Genomic DNA, 15,344 nt, shown 5'->3' with positions numbered 1-15,344 from the left:
GGATGGAACTTCTGAAAGATTATGATTGCACTATCTAGTACCACCCTGGGAAGGCCAATGTAGTAACAGATGCTTTGAGCAGAAAATCTTCCGCGATTTGCGCACATTTCACAGAGAAAAGACCGTTGATTCGGAAGTACATGAGTTAATGGATCAAGGTTTAATCCTAGATCTTTCAGATGAGGGGTGTTGTTGGCTCATTTTTCGGTGAGGCGGACTTGCGATGTAATTAGAGTTTCCCAGCACAGAGACCAACAATTGATGAAGATCATAGAAAGAGTACAGCAAGGTGAAGGTGGTGAGTTCGGGTTTGCCAATGATGGCGCCCTTATGCAAGGTTCTAGGATATGTGTGCCCAATGTGGACAATCTCAGAAATGAAATCATGCAAGAGGCACACTATACACTGTACAATGTCCACCCAGGCTCCACCAAGATGTACCATGATGTGAAGGATAGCTATTAGTGGAATGGCATGAAGAGAGACATAGCAGACTTCGTGTCCAAGTGCTTGACTTGTCAGAAGGTGAAGTTTGAACACCAGAGACCGTTAGGAAAGCTGCAAGAGCTCCCTATCCCAGAATGGAAGTGGGACATGATCACTATGGATTTTGTGATCGTTGCCTGCATCACGCGAGGATATGATTCGATATGGGTAATTGTAGATCGTCTAACCAAATCAGCTCACTTCTTGCCTGTGAAGACTACATATTCTGTGGCACAGTGTGCCCGACTCTACATTCTAGAAATAGTCAGATTGCATGGAGTTTCGGCTTCCATAATATCTGACAGAGGGCTCCAGTTCACTTCTCGGTTTTGGAGGAAGCTGCAGGAGGCACTTGGCATACAGTTGAACTTTAGTACTGCTTTCCACCCTCGCATGCATTTACAAATTAAAGGACAATCCAAACACTGGAAGACATGCTTCGCATGAGTGTTTTGGATTTTGGAGGTCAATGGGATGATTAGCTAGCTTTGGTAGAGTTTTCCTACAACAACAGTTACCATTCCAGCATAGGAGTAGCACCCTATGAGGCACTATATGGAAAAAAGTGTAGGTCTCCTCTGTGTTAGACGGAAATGGGAGAAACGAAGGTGCATGATGTAGACCTAGTGCAATACACTTCAGAGGTAGTTCCTTTAATTAGGGAACGATTGAAAACAACTTTCAGTAGGTAGAAGAGTTATGCAGACTCCAGACGGAGGGATGTGGAGTTTGTAGTAGGCGACTATGTATTCCTGAAGATTTCTCCAATGAAGGGAGTTATGAGATTTGGAAAGAAGGGCAAGTTGGCACCTCGGTATATCGGACCTTTTGAGGTTACTGATAGAGTTGGAGCAGTTGCCTACCGGTTGGAGCTACCACCCAACCTTTCTCATGTTCATCCTGTGTTTCACATCTCCATACTCAGGAAATACATTCCAGATCCTTCTCATGTACTACAGCCGGATGTAATAGAACTAAAAGAGAACTTGACATTTGAGGAGCAACCTGTAGCCATAGTGGACTACCAAGTGAGACAGCTAAGATCAAAACAGATCCCTATGGTTAAGGTTTTGTGGAGGAGTCAGTCAGTGGAAGAGTGCACCTGGGAGTCAGAACGGGACATGCGTAACAAGTACTCTTATCTGTTCAATGTGTAATCTTGTACCTAATTCTGCCTTGTGTAAAATTCGAGGACGAATTTTCTGTAAGGGGGAAGAATGTAACACCCCAAAATTTTAAATTTTATTATTTTATAAGTATTATTGATATTTTAATTTTATTTAAATTTTAAGAAATTATTTGAGATTTTTCGGATTTTAAAAATCGGGTTTGATTTTTCGAAAATATAAACTTTGATGATTTTTAAAAATTTATTTAAAGACCACGTGGCAAAACTAAAAATATATTTGGAGTTTACGAATTTTTCTGAGTTTTCTGAAATTTTTTTCGAAATTTTTGGACATCGTTTTCGGTCCCGAGGCAGAGTAAAAAATTTAAAATTTTGTATTCTGAATTGAACCGATCGAATCAAACCGGACCGATTGAATCGGACCGGCCTTCTTCTTCCTTTTTCTTTCTCTCCCGCGCGCGTTTCTCCTCCTCCCTTTCTCTCTCTTTTTCTCTCTCCTCCCTCTTCCCCTTGCCGCGCCGCCACCTCCTCTGCCAGCCCAGCTCACCGACGCGCCGCCTCACCCCTCCCCCATGGTCGGCCGTAGCCTGGAACGCCGGAAAACGGCTCCTGAAGCGACGCGCATGCGCGCAACCGTTAGTCTTCCCTACCAAAATCCGGCCGATCCGGCCACCAATCGGACCGGGTCTTGTGTCTAAGCTCATCTACTCGTCGAGAGCTTTCCATAGACACTAAGAACACCGAAATCCATAGAGCGGTTTGTCCAATTTTTGCCCGAGAAATTTTAGCCCATTTTGATTTTTGGGTTAGATTTCTCACAAACCGTGAAGCCCACGAGAAAACCGAGAGTACCAGAGTGCTCCACTCATCGAGAGCTTCGCGGCGACATAAATTTCAAATTTTTCCGACACCGTTTTTCGGTGGGTCCCACGGAATTTCGCAGTATTTTTTCGAGCATTAAATGAGCTTAGAAAATTTCGTAAAATTTATATACTAACCCCCGTGTTGTGGGCTTCGTGTAGGTATCCTCAATTTGCGGAAATTCGACAGTTGTCCGGGTCTGTTAATTTCCGGCCAGACAGACCTGAATTGGATCGAGGTTTTGGCCACCCCACCATTGTCAGACATCCCGAGCGCGTTCCCGAAGTCGGAATCGGCAAAGGAAAACCCGAACCTTACTTTTTCGTAATTTTCTAGTGCTTAAATAGGATTAAAAATTCATAAAATATTCGTGATAGCTCAGAAAATTATGATTCTTTTTGCAATAGCCTAGTAATATTGCTAAGGACCACGGGGCAAAGTTTTAGAATTTTTAGAGTTTGTTTGGATAGTTTTTGCAAAAATGATCAATTATAAGGACTAAATTAAAATTTTACATATTGTGATGGATGACTGATTTGATGGGCCCAGGAGGGGCTGTGTGATGTGATTGAATTGTGGCTATATGAGTTGCGAATATAGAAGTGTGTTTTGAGCCCTTTTGCAGGTTGGGTAGGTCCTAGGTATAGGGGAGACTCTGCCGGATTTTCGGCACGACTTAGGACGTATTTGGTCTTTTCTTGATTTGTATTGAGTCACTTGTATTAAATAATGTAATGTAATTGTCAGGTGAGCTGGGACAACCTTCTTCCTCCGTCCAGCCGCCACAGTGACCGTTGTCAAGTCTGTGAGTAAAATATTAATTTTAATTATAATTTCACTATTATTATATGTTCAAGCATGCCCATGCATCACTTATATGCATATATCTATGTAGATAAACTTTATGCACGATTTATGTTGCATTCATAACTGTGAAAGTGCCATGTATGTTGTTGTGGCAATTTGGAGCAGTGTGCGTGCGTTGGCGGGAGTGTAATGTGGTGTGGACTATGGATAAGACGGGTAGACACGGCTTGAGATCTTCGCTGGGACCCGGTCCTTCGGGGTAGACACGGCTTGAGTTCTTCGTTGGAACCCCGATTTGATTATTAAGTGGAAGTCCGAGCTGAGTTCTTCGCTGGCACAGTTGGAATTAAGAGAGCTGTATAGGGGATCAGCTCCCATATATTATGATTGATATTATTGGGTGTGTGCGTGCTCCAAATTACCTTTTTGATGTTATGATGTGAAATTATTGCTGGTGTTACATTTCACTCTATAGGGTGCATTAGTTTTAGATAGTTATAGAGATTATGGTTAAAATTGATATTTTACTCTTTGAGTCGAACGCTCACTCCTGTTCAACATTTTTTTCAGGCTACAGGAGGATTTTATTGTGGTTAACCTGCTTTTCTCCTCCGCAGGTTGTTCATCAATATTTGTGTAATTTTATTTACTCCTAGAATTTTCGCATGTGTTAGAAATATTTAAATGATTCGGGTCTGTAATATAAATTGTTATGTGGACCTGTAAAATTATTATATGCATGTTTGATGGACTGGATGAGGGAGCTGAGCTCCCATTTATCTTTATGTTGATTTGAGTATGTGGAGGGTTAGCTGAGCTCCCCAATTGATGATATATTTTGTTTACAGGTCGGGTGAGTCAAAAACTCCCCGTTGAAAGATCCACTTTATGGCCGGACTCTGTCCGGTTGGTTTCTTGAAATTGAGCTCAAATGGGCCTTAGAATTGGATTAATGAATAGTTAGGCTTACTACGGGTCTCGGGGGCTTTAAGCTGGCCCAGGTCCTAGTGCCGGTCCGGCCCATAGGTTGGATTGTGACAAATAATAACAATAATAGTGCAATTAAGGAAAATGTTAAAGCATTCCATTTTGAAGCAAATTTATACATTTGTTACACAGTGGAAGGGTAGGGCAAAGCATTTAGAGGGACAAAGCAGAATCATCATCCTCTTCAAGAGTAGAAGTGTAGACGGCGTGGAAGGACCAAATTAAACCAAACACACCAAGAAGTATCCACCCAAGAAGGTTGTTGCTTAAACAAAAGGGAAGTCCTTTCCCTTCTGTGCTCATTCTCTCATCCACCAATGCCACTGCTGGTCCTGCCATTGTTGCTGCTGCTGCCATCATCGACAAAACCATGCTTGTGTTTATGCCGTTGTTGATTCTTGCCTCTTCTCTTCCATGCTGCATCTAACCCTGCACCCTCTTCTTGCCATCACTGGCAACCCTATATATCAACAACACAATTCCAAATGTAAGTAAAAGTTTACATATATTAAGTTTACATATAAAGTATACAATTCCAGAAAATGCATAGCACTTTATCTAAAACAAGTTTAAGATAATGTCTTACCAAGAATAGGAGTAGAGTGAATCCGGGCTGTTTTGTTGAAGCTTGTAGGGGCAAAGAATGTTGGCAACTTGGAGGTTGTAAGGGTGGCCATTTTCCAGACGGACAATGAAACAATTTGAGAAATTGGCAACAAATTTGGAAGAATTACTGTAATTGAGCACCGCTACTACCATATAAACCGACACAAATCAAGTGTTGGATAATATCCAGAAATTTTATATCCTAATCTTTTCATAACCAATATTGGTGTTCCATGTGTCATTACATCTCACAGGACAGCTTGTGCTCATAAATTCATGGGACTATGATGGGCCCGGCCTAGTGGGTCGATGGATAGGCCACAGCCCATAAAACAATTTTAAAAATTGTTCCGGAAAACACTACGTTATTTCAGCCAGCGCAGTTGACACGTAGTCGGCATTGACATGAGAAAGCAAGCGCAGGTTAAGAAAGAAGACACGCTGAGGCGCACATTATCCCAAGACAAAATGTGACTCCCATCCCAAGTGCCGGAAAAACCAAAGATCGAACGCGAACTCGGCGTGTTTCGCATTTACACGCTTCCGATGTTTTTCATGTTATTTCGTCGAAACTAAAAACATCCAAAAACCAAGGACATACTTCAAGTCTTAACCGCAACAAACTACGACACAACAGCAATAGCAGACAGTAGAACCAAAACATCCTCCTTTGTCCCTTGTCCTAAAATCCCACAGAACCCCGCGCCTACGCCAATCTCCAATTTCTTCACTCCTTTTTAGATCTTTCTTTCTTCACCGATTCCTTACCTTTTTGTTTCTAGATTTTCTTTTTGCGGTGTAATGTAGTGTACAGCGAGGGAGAGATGTTGGCTGGACAGGTGGTGAAAGTAAAGAGTGAGACACTCCAGACATGCATGACATGTCCTCTTTGTAAGAAGTTGCTAAGGGATGCTACCACTATATCTATGTGTCTTCATACGTGTATGTTTCTCTTTATATCTCCTTAATTTTGTCTTTTCTCTAATGATTTCGATCTGCGGATGTCTTGTTCGTAAATTGCATCTTACGATCTGGATTGTTCGTGCTTTGTAGTTTCGTGATCTGGGATTTTTTTGCATTGCTTTGTAATTTCTCAATTTCCTTGCTTTTCTACGTTGATGTTCCAGTTTCGTAAATCCATCATCTTCAATTCATATGGGGTTGCTCTTGTTTTACGATTTATGGATTGACTTCTATTATTTGAGCATAATTATTCTTATTTCTTGTTCCACTGTCCTAATTCTTGTTTATTTACGTATTACTTTTGGTGTTTGCATGTGTAGACTGAGTTTATGAGTTCGGTTTTATGTATCTTATGTGTCCCGGCCTTTGTTGATAATTCTCGTTCAATCTTTGAATATTTCGTGCACGACAATTTCGTGATCCTATACGGAGCTATAGTTATAATCATAGTCTAACAGAAAATATAAATACGTAGAAGTTGTTATATTGCATCGAGGAAGAATCTCAAATGCCTCTCTGTTAAACAAAAGAAACATATTAGTTTGTTGTTAAATGAAACAGTTACAATGTATCTGCAATTTAATAAATGATTGTTGACATCTTTTTTATGAAACAAAATTTTACCTTCATGTTTCTGATTCATTGTCTAAACCAGTTTGCAGGAAGTGTATATATGAAAAGCTCTCAGATGAAGAGGTAGACTGCTGTCCTGTATGCAATATTGATCTGGGCCGTCTGCCTGTGGAGAAACTGAGGTTAGTCTTTTTCTAAATCAGAGCCAAGTTTCACACCCGTATGCTTACAGGCACATTCTTTTGTGGTTAGAATTGGCACTCATGTAAACTTCTTCCTAAAGCACAAGGCTTTTTGTATATTGCTAAATGCATGAAGTAGTTGGTTCCAAAGATGTTTTGGAATTTGTTGCTGGTTCATGAGTGAAGTAAGTTATTGATTGATCAGATGCATTAACTACCTTGAGAGTTTTGAACTTCAACAATGGCCTAAGCAGGTGTTATTTAGTTTACTATTTGGTTTTTGGCCCAAATTGCGGGTTCTTTTTTTTTTTTTTAATTTTCTTTTAAAAAAAGATCTCTTGAATCCTAGGATTTTCTCCTCCTTTTCCTTTCCTACCCTTCATATGTGCTCTAAATTGAGGTGTTACTTTGAACTTCTTAAGTTAATATTTGTTCGATTAGTTTCTGTTTCCTTTATTTGGGTCCAGTGATGGAGGGATATTAAAGATCAACAACACTGTGCAGAATGTAATTTTATCTATTGAAACCAGAGGATCTGCTTTAGTGCTGTTTTTCTTAGCTATAAATCATGATGCCCTTCTGTTTATCACACTAGTTCTTTGTACCATCTTTTCCATGGTCCTGTGCTGCTGCTAATGCCATTTTTACTTAATATGCATGGATGAGGTGATATCTTACTAGCTTTGTATGGACATTATGATTGCATTAGATATTAATATTACTAACGTTTTAACAGAAGTCTTAAAACCACTTCTGCAGTATTAGATGTCTTTGCTTTGTCAAATATTACTAAATTCTAAAGTGACCTCTCATCTGACTTTGAGTTGGTTTGATATAATGTTTTTCTAACAATTTAGGCTAACTGCGCACACTTATTTGATGTTATTTTTTCACTAATTGTATGTTTGTATGCCTCACATGACAAGAATTCTAACAGATATGGCAAATGTTTGAACTTTTTCATCTATAAAAGAAAATATGCTCCCAGGTCTCAAGTTTTTGTGTTAGCAAGCGCTCACTTTTTTTTGCATATCTCTTGATTTTGTGCAGGCCAGACCATAATTTGCAAGATATAAGGGCCAAAATATTTCCTTTTAAAAGAAGAAAAATTAAGGCCCCTGAAGTTATGCCTTCAATTGCATTGCCAGCAAAAAGAAAGGAGAGATCATTGTCATCATTGGTGGTTAGCACTCCCAAAGTGCCCATGCAAACTGGCTTGACGGGAAGGAGGTCTAAAGCTTGTGCAAGAAAAGCTGCTGCTTTACGATGCAGTTTTACTGTTGATGAATCCAATAAAAAAGAAGATTCTGCAGAAGATCATCCAATGAGCTCAAGCTCTCCTGAGACTCCTAATAAAATTATTCAAAATAAAAGGCAGGTAAAGGAAACGGGAATTTCATGTTTTGTGCTTTAATTACTTGATTCTTTTTTAGCTACCTCCTGCCGCTAAAATCCTTCTTTACTTTATTAATAGTTTTTCTTCTTATTAATTTGATGCAGGATTCTTCTGTTGGTGACCCTCTTAAAACACTAAAGCATAAGGAAGAACCAGAAGATGATGTAGAAATAATAGAAGGGAAAGCTGATTTATGGACTCCCTTAAATTGTCTTGTTGAAGCTGCTAACAGAAGCAAGTCCTCAAAGTCAAAGTTGCAAGGGCTCTCTCTTGCCAAATCAGAACTACTTAGTGCACCCAGTAGTGAATTCCAGTCACCTGGAACGAAGTCCAGAGCAGATTCCCCCAATGGTCATGAAAGTGAAGTATATATGCCTAAAACCAAAAATAAGGAGCATGGGCAGGATATGAAAGTCCAAGATGATAATAATGTGATAAATTCACTTCATGCATCAGTCAAGCGTAGAAGATTGACAGCATCACGGAAAAGGGCAGCTATGGCTGAAGAGCTAAGTGCCTCAGCACAACGCATGCTTGATGCTGGAGGTGCTAAGAACAACAGAAGAAATTGTCCAATTTGGTTTTCATTAGTTGCCTCTGAAGACCAGTAAGTTGCTTCTTAGGTTGGCTGTATTTCTTATGTTATTTTATAATAATATATTATTAGGAAGCTGGTTTGATGATTGATCCAATGCTAGTCTCATATTTTCTGGTTAATGGCTTCAGGAAAGGAGATGATTCCTTGCCACAAATATCTGCATGTTACCTGAGGATTAAGTGAGTTTCTTTGTTCTCATCACCTGTCTAAAATTTGTTTCATTTTGTTGATTTTTTTTTTTTTTTGGTGTTGTGACTTCATTTGGTTGTTGAATACTTATCAATGTTGAAAAAGGCAATATAAAGAGTTGCTATTTTGTACATGTGAACTCTAAACAGAAGATCAAATGACTTTAGCTGGAAGCAAAAAAACTATGGCTAGGAAGAATTGCTATCCTTCGCATGCTAATGCCCAAGTGCTTGTGTACTTGTACTTTGCTACCATGCCTTTGTGGATTCCAGTGTTCATTATATTTAAGATGCATATCAAACACCATTTTGATTATAGAGCTGATGATCAATATAGCACTGCAAAATTAGAATTTTCTCATATGTTTTTTTTTTCTGGAAAACTAGCTTTATTGACAAGTTGGAGATCTGCATACAACTTAAAGGTTTATCTACCAATTTTCGTGGTTTGTATTATTTGAATGTCTAATCCATTAAGAAGCATGGTGAAGTATTTTCTTTTTCATCAGATTTAATTAATTCCTTTTGTGATCACATGCGTGGGTTTATACACAAGTACAGTTATTGAAGCATTTGGATGTTTTGTAAGAGGCATGGTGAAGTATTTTCTTTTTCATCAGATTTAATTAATTCCTTTTGTGATCACGTGCGTGGGTTTATGCACAAGTACAGTTATTGAAGCATTTGGAAGTTTTGTGCTAGCTATCTTGCACCATAGGAAAATCAAAATGCTCAATAAGGATGAAGTTGTCTTTAGGAGTTGGTAACCAGAAATCTTCATTGATTATTTAAACAGAATGAAGACAAAAATTGTACCCTTTGTTGCTAATGCAGAACTTGTGTCCCAAGTGTCCCAAGTGTTTAATTAGATATGGAGTTGCCATGCTATTATTTGTTGAACTCGTACGTTCTTTAATGATCTGAGTGAACGGTCTAGCTCTTGTTAATTATATTTTGATTTTCATATCATTTATGATTCAGGTTTCTCAAATATCAGCTGCTGCATGGAGGCTAGAAAACCTCTTTTGTTAATAACAAACTTTTTAATTATAGTATTCAATTATTCAAATTACTTGTCCTCCAAATACATTTTGAGGGATTCAGGTGTTAGCCGTACCCCCAGAATAATTCAGATTTTGGAGTAAAAGGAAATTCTGGTGTAATATTTTCAGTTTAAAAAATTGGGTCTTCATTTCAAAAAGATATCAAACTGCAATAATTTTTTGAATTGTTACTGCATTTTCGGAGCATAGGTTATGGTTTTCACCCATGATAATATAAATATATGATTCAAGAATTTGTTTGCCTAGAAATTAGAATGTGGAGGATCATGTTAATGAATTATTTTAATATGCTAAATTTTAGATATACTGGTTCCAGCATACAATGGTATGTCGGCAAAGTTTATGCACTTTTTTTTTGTTAATCATTTGTTTTTACCTGGCTTGTTTTGACAAAAATTCAGTCCTTAATTTTGATTTTCTTTGAGTTAGTTGGTGTGGTTGTACTTTTTTGGGTCAGTACTAAGTAATTAAGAAGCTACTAATTGTCTTGAAAATTGATTTGCTCATCCTCAGTTATATTTTGTTGACTTCTTAGTTTTCCCATCACAGGGATGGTAAAATGCCCGTCTCGTTCATTCAGAAGTATCTTGTGAAAAAACTTGATCTTGCTAACGAGGCTGAGGTTAGTTCTCTCTTGCCTTCCCAGAAAGATGATATTGATTGGATTTATTTTATGTCTTAGAAAATGTTTCTTGTTATACATATTATCTATGTTGATTCTTTAACATGGTTTTGTGAAATTAAGAAAACGTAAATAGCATATAGTAATTAAAGATGTTGCTTTTATTGGGTCTTGGAATGTGCTGTTTATTTCTGCAATGCAATACAAATAATTAGGTTGTAAATTTCAGGCACACAAAAAGTTTGGCAGGACATGGCATTTGAGCTGTGTTGTCTTGCTTCTTGCTGGAGTTAAGATTTTAGGGAGTACATTGGAACTTGTGTTCTTTCTGCATGCGTGATGAAAACTAGCTGATGCTTTTATTTTGCACAGGTGGAAATAATGTGTCGGGGTCAGCCAGTGCTTCCAACTCTGCAATTACACAACTTGGTGGACTTGTGGTTTCGGACGGCGTCAACCTCGAAGAAAGTACCGGCATCAGTGGGTTCCTCAGCCAAGGACTTCGTAATGATACTATCATACTGTCGAAAAGTTCAAGCTTCTTAAAATAGCTAAGCATCTTTCTTTGTTGTCTTCGGTCATCTACATCTTCGGCTAGCAATATATATATATAAAGTTGGATCTTGTGAAGCTGTATTTACCCCGACCATTGGATCCATCACATACTTGGTTACATGCATGTGATTACATGTAAGAATATATTTGATTTGATTTATTCTATGGGCTAGCCTCATCATTTACAGTTTGCACTCTGTACTATCCATTGTTTGGTTCTTTCGTTTAAAACCCAATTGAAGATACTAATGAACTTTACCTTAAGTGGCTATGGAGTCGTCATTTTCAGAGTTGTGAGATCGAATCCATTGGAAGATAAATTAATGAAATCAGAGGAGTTGTATCTAGTTCAAGTTTTGCCCATTGGCATTCCTATCTTTGCTCAAGCACTAAATCTTGCAAATGAAGCAGATGATCGCCTCTTTGTTTCATAAGATTAGTCTATTCTATTTCTATTGTGTTTAAATCTGTAAATTACAAGATGTATTCCAAAATAGGTCATCCATTTCCATTATTAATTGTGTGCATGTTTTATTTCTGACAACATTAAAAAATAAAATGAGCTTATGTAACTTCAATATTAGTGAAAATGTAATATTTATTACTTACTGATTTATAGATAATCAACATTAATAATAATAATAATAATAACTAAAAATAATAAAAAGTTATATTTGTAGATTTAATAGGTGCATCTTTAATCTAGTAATACCCTTTACTAGATTAATGCAAAATTAATGCAAAATAGTTAATATTTTTTTTGGAAAAATTAATTTACTAAATTAATGCAAAATATATTTTTTTGGAAAAAAAAATAGTTAAAGTGTATCAAAAATTAATGCAAAATTAAATTTAATAATTTTTAATTATTGAAATATTAAAATAATAAAATTATTTTTTAAATATTTTCTAAAAGGATCTGAAGAAAAAGAAAAATGTGATGTACAATTTTGCCGTTTGAGTGGAGATAGCTTGTGGGCAAAAGGCGAGGTCAGGTATAAGAAGTAGAGAACTTTGAGACCCGACTCAAAGCGCCTGATAACTTAGGACTGGAGGGCGGTGTGATTGTCCGGAGATTCAAGAAAGTCTGAATCATTCTCTTTCTGGGACCAACATGCAACAGGTAATCAAAACCCTAGCAAAACCCCATACTTTTGTATCTTCTATGTTAATTAGTTTTTCTTTTTCTTCGCAAAAATTCTTCCTTGGGCTTAAATAAATAGGATTGATTGTGAAGGGTGGGGGATCTGAAACGGAGGTGACTTGGGAGGATCAGCAGAATATCAACAAATTCGGTCGATTAAACAACCGATTTCACGAGCTTGAGGATGAGATTAAGATCGCCAAGGTACTTTTCTCTCTCTATCCTGCGCAGCCACGGTATTTTATTAGTGTTTTAATGCTTGTTGACTTATTACCTAATTGAAATTCTGAATGGTATGTGCATAAAATGCATTTGGTTAATTGAAGTGGGCTGAAACTGGAAATCGAATTCGAAAGAAGAATAATTAACTGTTTTTAATTTTAATTATGCAGAGTCGGTCCTTACAGAAGATAAGGTATGGGATTAGTTTGAGCAGCTGAAGGGGTTAGGTAGTGTTGGGTCTCAAAATAACATGTGCTTGGGAGCTGTTTAAGCTCAATTTGAATTGTTAACAAGTATTGAGGTTACTTGCAAGTAAACTTGAAGAAACGTTCTTCATTGAACTACACAAGCATGGCGAAAGAAATGCTAGCTAATGGCAAAAACTATAAATGAGAACAGAATTAGGACAAGGTTTCTGAAAGATATGAAGTGTTTCATCTTCTTGATCCGGAGGCAAGCTTGAGTGGACTGATTTGTTTTATGGAACTATATTCGTTGGCTTATTCCTTAGACAATTTTGGGCCATTTATTGATCTTTACTTTTTTCCCCTTCTTGTCAATTGGCTGGGCAAAATAACCCCTAGTTTACTGATTTATATTTGGTTAAGCTGTACCCAGTTGTTTCCTCTCCACTAATTTAGTGGCTCTTTCATTTCAGGAAACAAATGAAAATCTGGAAGATGCCAGTAATGAATTGATTCTTGCTGATGAGGAGGTGGTTCGTTTTCAAATAGGAGAAGTCTTTGCTCATGTTCCAAAGGAAGAAGTTGAAACCAGAATAGAACAGATGAAGGAGGTGACCAGCAAAAACTTGGAAAAGCTCGAGGAAGAGAAGGATTCCGTCCTGGCACAGATGGCAGAGTTAAAGAAGATTCTGTATGGAAAATTTGGGGACTCCATCAACTTAGAGGAGGATTAATGGGGTTGTTCCTTTTGCTCTCTTTTTTTCCATGTTCTTCTTTGAGGAAACCATCCATTCATTTTTGAAATGTCAGGAAAAACGTCTCGTTCCAGTGGTTTTCTGGTGTATTCCAGTTTGTAGGATGTAAGCGTGTTGATTGTATGGTATATTTTAATGGATGTTTATCAGTCTCATATGTTTCTTTTGTGGGATGGTTTCTTCTGTAGTTTTTCCCATCTGATACTTTGACGCTTGGGGAGCGTTAAACTCATTAAGCTCTCTTATGTTGTGGCAGTAGTCTTTACTTTCGTCAAGACTTGTGAGGTAATATTCCTACATTAACATTGAATTGCAAGCTTAATACATTTGTATTTGAACCTCTAAGTAAACTATTACGTTGAATAATTTTACTTGCTCTACAAATAATCACACTATTTATTGCATGCGCAGATTACAAATGTGATTGAAAAGCTAGAAATGTTAACTGAGCAGATTATACTGTTTGATCATAAAAACGCGTGGTTTTCTTCCGATCCAAGTGATCCATTGAGAATCCCTTGAGACGACCCTGTAACCTGCTTTTGAATATAATCTCGGAGCACCCATATCATCTTCATATGCTCGGAGGACAAGATACCTGAAACCCCACAAAGTGGAAAGCACATCGCAAGCTTTTAGCAGTGCAATCCCTACTTTCTGCCTTCTGTTAGTTATTAAATCTCAATCCGTGTCAAATGAACAGGAATGTTAAACCTTAATAGAAAAGATACAGAATGTTTCTTGAAACCTGAAAGTTTTGGAAACAGCTATCCCTGAAACATAAGGTACTCCTCTGCTCCGCTGAGATGTTGCAGAACAGATTCATCTCTCGATGCTGTGACATCCACGATGCCCACAAGTTTTTTCATTTGAGACTTGGAAGAATCAGAATCAACTGCAGGCTCAGCTACCAAATATGCATATCTGTTGAGATAATCGTCATGTTCTCTGTTGAATCAGCCAAAGCACCAATCTGACCTAACAAAAGATTAAGAAAGCTTTTAAATTCCTTTATCACTTAGGAAGGCTTAAGTGGATATGTGAATTAATGCGACTAAAATGGATTTTTCAACAGAAAGCTGAAATTTTTCACAAAAGATAGAATTTCATTCATCAAGATTAAAGACTATATATATATATATGCATAACTGTCTGGAGGTGAGTTCCTAAGTTTTGTAAAGAAGCCCAGAGAGCACTTCAGCCTGTGGGAGAGAGGGAAAAAGAACAAGTAGACTAATTTAACCTTAATGGATTGAAAGAACAAATCATCCAAGCAAAAATCACATTAAGGTTTAAAAATTTCGATGTCAAGAAAAACCTTAAAAAGTTGGAAGAATAAATCATCAAAGAGAGCCACAGGGGTATGAAAAGCTTCAGCTTGAATTTGAGCTACTTACCTCGTCTCATATTCATCATTAACCAGCTTCCTAACTCTCCATCCAAACTCACTCACCAAATTCTCCAATTGCTCTTCTCTATCTTCAAAGGTTCTGTCCTCCACCAAAACTTGCTTAGCAGCTGATGAAGCTGACATTGAAGAAGCAATACAGCACTGCACCACCCATCCCATATTACTAAACACAGGTCCTCGCAGCCCAATAAATTTCCTTCCACTACCAAGTCTGGTTCCTTTACATGTATACTGAGATTCTGTGCTGATACCTTTAGAAATGTGCAGATAGCAGGATAGCATATGTGCCAATTTTTGCTCATTTGCAGAAGCAAAAAAGAAAAAACAAGAACCTGTAAAGACAAAAACGAAGGAAAGGAAAGCGGCAGAAACCATGATGTACATACAGCCCATGACTAGTTTCAACTGCTTGTTTGTTTCGAACCATACATGTCCGATGCCACGCGGAATTACGTCTGCCTAACACGGCCTTCGGGATAATTATTTTTTGAAGTTTGATGCAACTGCGTAATTTAAACTATTAATTGATATAAATTTTATCATATAAAACTATGAGAAATTCACTGCGCAATAGCCTTCTTTTTTTCCCAGTATTTTGTTGAATCAAGAT

At 37.6% G+C, this 15,344-nt stretch overlaps 2 protein-coding genes and 1 pseudogene across 5 annotated transcripts; 2 read left to right on the top strand and 1 right to left on the bottom strand.

Annotated features, from left to right (window-relative positions):
* Nucleotides 1–4,345: 4,345 nt before the first annotated feature.
* Nucleotides 4,346–5,165, bottom strand: LOC110662558 (photosystem II reaction center W protein, chloroplastic-like; annotated as a pseudogene).
* A 145-nt stretch (nt 5,166–5,310) lies between these two features.
* On the top strand, nt 5,311–12,366 carry LOC110662556 (E3 ubiquitin protein ligase DRIP2). 4 transcript variants are annotated; one of them, XM_021821563.2, is made up of 8 exons: nt 5,311–5,818; nt 6,495–6,594; nt 7,645–7,972; nt 8,095–8,597; nt 8,717–8,767; nt 10,390–10,462; nt 10,835–12,140; nt 12,241–12,366. In XM_021821563.2, the coding sequence occupies exons 1-7, from the start codon at nt 5,701–5,703 to the stop codon at nt 11,006–11,008; spliced, it is 1,347 nt and encodes a 448-aa protein (XP_021677255.2). In that variant the 5' UTR covers nt 5,311–5,700; the 3' UTR covers nt 11,009–12,140; nt 12,241–12,366. The 4 variants fall into 4 exon arrangements, with proteins under 4 accessions (XP_021677255.2, XP_021677258.2, XP_058000460.1 ...); XM_021821566.2 differs by lacking the exon at nt 12,241–12,366 and having other exon boundaries at nt 10,376–10,462; nt 10,835–10,982; XM_058144477.1 differs by lacking the exon at nt 12,241–12,366 and having other exon boundaries at nt 9,164–10,462; nt 10,835–10,901.
* Nucleotides 11,992–13,478, top strand: LOC110662555 (probable prefoldin subunit 4). The gene is made up of 3 exons (XM_021821562.2): nt 11,992–12,140; nt 12,255–12,365; nt 13,042–13,478. Exons 1-3 carry the CDS (start codon nt 12,132–12,134, stop codon nt 13,300–13,302), a joined length of 381 nt encoding a protein of 126 aa, XP_021677254.1. The 5' UTR covers nt 11,992–12,131; the 3' UTR covers nt 13,303–13,478.
* The last annotated feature ends 1,866 nt before the right edge of the window (nt 13,479–15,344 follow it).

The sequence above is a fragment of the Hevea brasiliensis genome, chromosome 3 (genome assembly GCF_030052815.1).
Source record: "Hevea brasiliensis isolate MT/VB/25A 57/8 chromosome 3, ASM3005281v1, whole genome shotgun sequence".
NCBI lineage: Eukaryota > Viridiplantae > Streptophyta > Magnoliopsida > Malpighiales > Euphorbiaceae > Hevea > Hevea brasiliensis.
The sequence above is the reverse complement of the archived record's forward strand: the minus strand, read 5'-3'. Positions and strand labels throughout refer to the sequence as shown.

What these genes read in the sequence shown, in the direction of transcription:
- LOC110662555 (XM_021821562.2), top strand. An exon ending in ATGAGATTAAGATCGCCAAG is followed by an intron (nt 12,366 to 13,041) that starts GTACTTTTCTCT and finishes CTTTCATTTCAG; the next exon opens with GAAACAAATGAAAATCTGGA.
- LOC110662556 (XM_021821563.2), top strand. Translation starts at nt 5,701, where the DNA reads ATGTTGGCTGGACAGGTGGTGAAAGTAAAGAGTGAGACACTCCAGACA. An exon ending in TTAGTTGCCTCTGAAGACCA is followed by an intron (nt 8,598 to 8,716) that starts GTAAGTTGCTTC and finishes TAATGGCTTCAG; the next exon opens with GAAAGGAGATGATTCCTTGC. An exon ending in GCATGTTACCTGAGGATTAA is followed by an intron (nt 8,768 to 10,389) that starts GTGAGTTTCTTT and finishes TTCCCATCACAG; the next exon opens with GGATGGTAAAATGCCCGTCT.